Source organism: Erythranthe guttata, chromosome 6 (assembly GCF_056151865.1).
Source record: "Erythranthe guttata isolate IM_541 chromosome 6, IM_541, whole genome shotgun sequence".
NCBI classification, from domain to species: Eukaryota; Viridiplantae; Streptophyta; class Magnoliopsida; order Lamiales; family Phrymaceae; genus Erythranthe; species Erythranthe guttata.
Window position 1 is genome coordinate 11,111,227 of NC_142538.1, and position 6,293 is coordinate 11,117,519.

Here is a 6,293-nt window from a genome sequence, read left to right on the forward strand (position 1 = left end):
AAATTAATTGTTAACTAATGCAGTTGAATTTGTTTCCAATGCTAGAGAAAAAAGTCAAACACACAAGCAACTGTTACTCAACAACAAAGCCAAACTGTGATAGAACAACAAAGTCACACTACATTTGAACCTCATATGGAAGTTCAAACAAGTATTGCTATTAACAGAAAGGTACTTAGCTTTTGTGATTTGTAGCCAAACTACTGTTTCTATGTTAATTTATGATTTTTTGATTTTTCTGATTTTTTACATTTCTGTAGAGGAAGCTTGTTTTTGACATTAACCAGACTCAAGAAAGTGTAGCTGAGCCTTCAACAAAGAAGAAATTACCAGTGTCAAGAAAGGGGAAGAAATCCATGATTTCTGAAAAGGTAATGCATTTAAGATATGTTTGAAATCCCTAATTTCTTTAATAATTTATTTTATTCTAACTTGTGGGAAAAATCAGGTTATTGGTAAGACAAGCAAGGAGAATGAAACAATGATTTCTTCGGATACAAGAAAGGGGAAGGAAAAGGAGAAGGAAACAACAATTGTGGCCAAAATAAGCAAAGGGAAGAAGCAATTTGTGCTTCAGCCTTCATCCCCATCACATAATCTGAGGCTAAGGAAAGCCACACCAAAGAAGAAATAATGGCCATTTACTTTGTTAGGATGTTATTGTTGTGATTTAAGTACATTTTGAACGTTTTAGATCAATACTTTTTGCATTTTGGGAATGATCTTTTAGGATTGCATTTTGCTAAGACTTTGTTTTGCATTTTGGTAAGACTTTGCACTATTTTGTAATATTTTGTATTTTGGTAAGACTATGTATTTTTATTTTGGTAAGACTTTGCACTATTTTGTAGTATTTTAGATTTTGGTAAGACTATGTAGTTTGTTTCTTGTGCACTTAGTTACTTTTTAAATGATTAGGTTTTTTTCTTATGCAAAATTCAGTAGGTATACAATAACATTCATTACAAATCTATATTGCCATTACAACAACATAAAGTTAAAAAGTTATTACGACTACTTAATTGAAGGCAAGTACATAATATAGAAAGATCAATACTTGTTATAATCATCTAAACAAACAGATACACTAAAAACATTGCAATTGTCAAGGCAATCCACAACCATTTTTCCCTTGACCCCTTCTTAATGAGTTGTTCTTCACACTTTTTCAAATCATCTTCACACTTCTTCAACTCATCTTCACACTTCTTCAACTCATCTCCATACTTCTTCAACTCATCTTCGTACTTGTTGATCTTCCTAAGTAAACCAGGAATTATGTTACGAGATCGGTCACACATTGGAGGGTCAATCCACACATAGTATTTGCAACCCCCAATTTGCTGGAAAAAACAGAACACATAATAAGAATTCAAAATCAGCAAATCTCCTCCATGGATTCAAAATAAGATTGACATTGACGAAATTTACAAGAAATTCATACCTTATATTTGGGACATATAGCGAATCTCCTCCCTGGATTCAAATCGGTTCAAGATGAGAGAAGAAGAGAGGAAGTGAAGAGGAGGGAAATCAAACTTGGAGAAATTGAGATTGAGGGAAAATTAGGGCGGAATTAGGGCATTTAGGACGATGCTAAAGGAAAAGACGAAAAAACCCATGTACTTTGGCATGTGCAGCGTGCGTGCGCCGGAAAGTGGAAAGATTCGACAGAATATTCCCTCCAGGCGGTTATGTGCGTCAAAAATGAATGTTTGGGTGCGACCGTGCAACTTTTTTTTAATTAAGGTGGTAAAGTGCAAAAACGGGCAAAGTCTAAGTGGCGAAATGCAATTAACCCATAAATAAATAATCGAGGAAGATGTAGTTAAATAAAATAATTTATAAAAAGGGCTTATTTTACATACCCCTAACCACCAAATAAACTAGGGCTAAACTCAAGCCCAAATCATCATTTGACATATCCCTAGATAAGCGAAAGTACTATACTATCCTTATATGCAATTTTCGGCCAAACTACATTCAACATTTATGGTCCTGCATTTATCATTTTCGCTGATTTATTATTATTATTATTATATTTTTTTTGAATAATAAACATGTTTGTTAAATTTATATATATATATATATATATATATATATATATATATATATATATATATATATATATATATATATATATATATATATATATATATATATATATATATATATATATATATATATATATATATATATATATATATATATATATATATATATATATATATATATATATATATATATATATATATATATATATATATATATATATATATAGGACCGGCAATTGAGCCGGGCCTACCCGAAGCCCGATAGCTCGGCCCGATTTTATTTGAGCCGAGCCCCATTAATTGTGAGCCGGGCCGAGTTTGAGCCGTTTTATTAAACCCGATTAAACTATGAGCCGAGTCTGAGCTTACCATGGCTCGACCCGAATAAAGCCCGACTATACACACACACACACACACATATATATCTATATATATATATATATTTGTTGTCCTTTTTTTTCATGTTAGGTCTCAAGATTTTCGAAAAGAGTTAAGGACATTTAGAATTGCTTCTAGTTATTTTATTTTATGTTTTTTTTTTCATTTTGGCCTCGGATGTATTTTTTAGTATAATTAATTAAGGATTAAATATTTGCAATATTAAGCTTTATTTGTTTTAATGAACAGACTATGATTTTTTATTTATTTATTTATTTTTTAAGCTTATTTTGATTTTCAATGAATAGTCTAGATTTTTCGCTTAGACTGCGAAGTTTTTTTTTTTGTTTTCCTTTAATATGTCGACTGCAAAGTTGTAAAATATGTAATTTGTTTATTGCTCGATATAAGCCCGATATAAACCCGAAGCCCGAAAAAATGCGTGAGCCGAGTTTGAGCCTATAGGCATGAGGCCCGATGGTATTTGAGCTTGAGCCTATAATAATGAGGCCCGATGGTATATGAGCTTGAGCCGACCCAAGCTCGGCTCACACGGCCCGATTGCCAGCCCTATATATATATATATATATATATATATATATATATATATATATATATATATATATATATATATATATATATATATATATATATATTTTTATTTCTTTTATTTTTTTAATTTTCAAAACAATATGTTAACTGTACTGAAAATAACTACATGTAACTATAGTACCTATAGTAATTCGTAGTTATGTTTGTTTTTTACTTCATATTTTTAGTCGATCAATTGTATACACACACGAATACTGGGTTATACAAAAGAAATTCATAAACCCCAACAAAAATCTACAAATTTCAAAATTTTTATTATAAATCACCTCAGAACCAATAAATTACAAAAAAAAAATACACAAATATATGTATATGTAACTACATGTTACTATATGTATAGTAATATATAGTAATGTATACAGTTTGTTGAACACTGTTTCACATGTAACTTCAACCATATATTTGACACCTTCAAGGAGAGGATCAATGGCTTTCATTAAGCTGCAATTGCAAAATCAAAACAAAAAAAAATAATTATTTAGTGCAAATCAACAAAATTTGAAGAAACATCAGAACACTCAAAAATCAACAAACACTAAGAGATCGAGAAATAGAGAGAGAGGTTATTGCTGGGAAATGTTACAGATTTTAAATCAAACAGACAGGGACTCCTCACCCCTCTCGCTTCCTACCAAAACCCTAGCCGCCACTAATAACCACCCGCGGTTCCGCGCGCCCACAAATGCAAAACAAATATAGAAATAAAACTGAAAACATAAAATTAAACGAAATTACCATCAAAATATAGATCTCGACGAGAGGAATCCAACGGTGGGTAGCCCGTCAAATTTTGACTTGTGGAACACAAAATACACCTCCGGCAAGACCACGTCGTCGAATGAAAAAAAATTGCAGAAACTGATCAGCGCTCCAAACTGAATAAATTACCACCAAAAGAAAGAGCTCGATGAGAGGAATCCAACGGTAGTTAAACCATCGAATTCCGACCACCGGAGAGAGAGTTATGACTCCGGGAAGCAATTTCGCCAGTTGGAGATATATGGAGGTGGGATTTTGAATTTAGGAGAAGAAGAGAGAGACGATTGTGAGTGGCTAGGGTTTAAAACTGATTTTAAAAGGGTATTATAGGGACTTCAGGGTGGTTCAGGGGATATATCAAAATATTTTCAAAATGAGAGTGTTTTTCTCTAGAGTGTAATCCACTTGGTAGTTAGTTTGTATATAATTTAAAAATGAGCGGCCGACAAAATAATCCCAAATAAAAAATCCATAATAACTGTCAAACACATGAAGATCACAAATGACACTCTCTTAAATAATAAGCATTACAATAAAACTCTTCATTCACAACGGTTAGTATAAGCAGTCATTAACAATAATGATTTTTTTTACTCATAAATTTTTTTATCCATTTTTTTACGCCTGTCACTAGACGTAGACCGTAATTGTACTGTTATTAACCTTAATTATACTGTCATTGACAGTATATTAACGTAATTATATTTTCGTTGACAGTACATTAACGTAATTGTAATGTCGCTGACAGTACATTTATATAATTGTACTGTCGTTGGCAGTACAAGAAGAGTCAACGACAGTATTATTATTTTTTCGGGATTTTTTTTTAATTTTGTTTGATTTGTTGACAAGTCAACGTAATTATATTACTGTCGTTGACATTAAAATAACTGTAAACACAATAATTTACTGTCAACTACATCAATATTATTATTTTTTTGGGTTTTTTTGTTTTGTTTGAGTTATTGATGGAGTAACGTAATAAATAATATTACTATCTATTATTGTAATATTACTGTAAACACAATAATATTACTGTGGTTGACGGTAATATTACTGTTGTTATAGTAATATTAATGTCACCCACATCATTATTATTATTTTTTTGGTTTTTTTTATTTTGTTTGAGTTATTCACAGAGTACGTAATAATATTACTGTCTATTATTGTAATATTACTGTGGTTGACGGTAATATTACTGTTGTTATAGTAATATTACTGTCACTCACCGAGATATTAATTATTTTGGCTTTTTATTATGTTTACATTTGTTGAACGGCCAACATATTAATATTACTCTATTACACAATAATAATGAATTTTGTTGTGTTAATATTACTGTGTTAGAGATTAATATAACAATATTTATTGTGTTCAACTTTAGTATAGTTAATTTTACTGTGTTTAACAGTACTATAGTTAATATTACTGTCAATTCACAGCAATATTGTTGTTTAAAAGGGGAAAAAAAGATGTTAAAGAGAAAAGAAAAAAAAAACCGAAAAAGTCAGTGTCGGAGACCGGCGGAAAAATCAGAAAAAAAAAAAAAAAAAAAAAAAAAAAAAACTAACGCCGGAAACCGGCGGAAAAAAAAAATCAACGCCAGAGACCGGCGGTGAAGGACGAAATTGTCCATAAAAATGTGTTTCGGATTAAAATTGAATAATTTGTGAAATTTGGGGTCAAATTGAGGTTAGATTAAATTGAAGGATGAAATTGGTGTATATTAAAGTATGATGGGCTACTTTAGTCTTTTACAAACCTTTGAACCATGTGTGGATTTTTTTGTAAAAAAATTTATTCTTTAACTCTCTTTATGAATAATTATTCATTGATGGACTTATTTGTAAATTGCCCTTTTTATTTTTATAATTTGACCTTAATTTAGGGATTCTTTATAATGTACCCTAAGTAAAATCAACTTTATATTTAGTCATATTTCTTCAAAAGTTATTTTCAAACTGAGGTCCATTCCAATCGTATAGCATGAAATGCTTTTAGCATAAATTAGAATTACCACTTTTTGAGGTTTAATTACAAAAATATCTTGCTCGTTTAAGAAATTACAATTATCTCATTCAAATTAACACGGTGACCTAGTAATTGTAAGTTGTAACACAACAGAGATTGCTGAAAATTATAGCTATATATAACTTTTCAAATGCAACTATAGTGGTGTTTGCAAATGATTATTTAAAAGCAGAAGTTAGTGATTGTGAGTTAGGTGGTGTTTGCAAACGCTTTTTGAAAGTGATTATGAGCTCTTTTTTGTTCATAATCTATTTTCAAGTGTTTGCAAAATCAACTTTTGCTTTTGCTTCTCTTAAAATAATCTGCTTTAAGCTATTTTTTTAAAAGTACCTCTAACCCTGTTTTTTCTATTTAAGTTCATTTTCCGGAATAATTGCAAACACCCCCAACTTTTAGAAATAAGCGCTTAAAACTGACTTAACTCACAATCACTAACTTCTACTTTTAAATAATCATTTG

The 6,293-nt window shown here is 30.4% G+C and overlaps 1 protein-coding gene across 1 annotated transcript; it reads left to right on the top strand.

Moving 5' to 3' along the window:
• Window positions 1-67: 67 nt before the first annotated feature.
• LOC148770145 (uncharacterized) lies at window positions 68-688 on the top strand. Its single transcript, XM_088818920.1, has 3 exons — window positions 68-171; window positions 261-371; window positions 449-688. Exons 1-3 carry the CDS (start codon window positions 136-138, stop codon window positions 632-634), a joined length of 333 nt encoding a protein of 110 aa, XP_088675046.1. The 5' UTR covers window positions 68-135; the 3' UTR covers window positions 635-688.
• The last annotated feature ends 5,605 nt before the right edge of the window (window positions 689-6,293 follow it).

Excerpts from the sequence above, each read along its gene's own strand:
- LOC148770145 (XM_088818920.1), top strand. The coding sequence starts at position 136 with ATGGAAGTTCAAACAAGTATTGCTATTAACAGAAAG. Across the intron at positions 172-260 it reads GTATTGCTATTAACAGAAAG|AGGAAGCTTGTTTTTGACAT; the intron begins GTACTTAGCTTT and ends ACATTTCTGTAG. Across the intron at positions 372-448 it reads AATCCATGATTTCTGAAAAG|GTTATTGGTAAGACAAGCAA; the intron begins GTAATGCATTTA and ends GGGAAAAATCAG.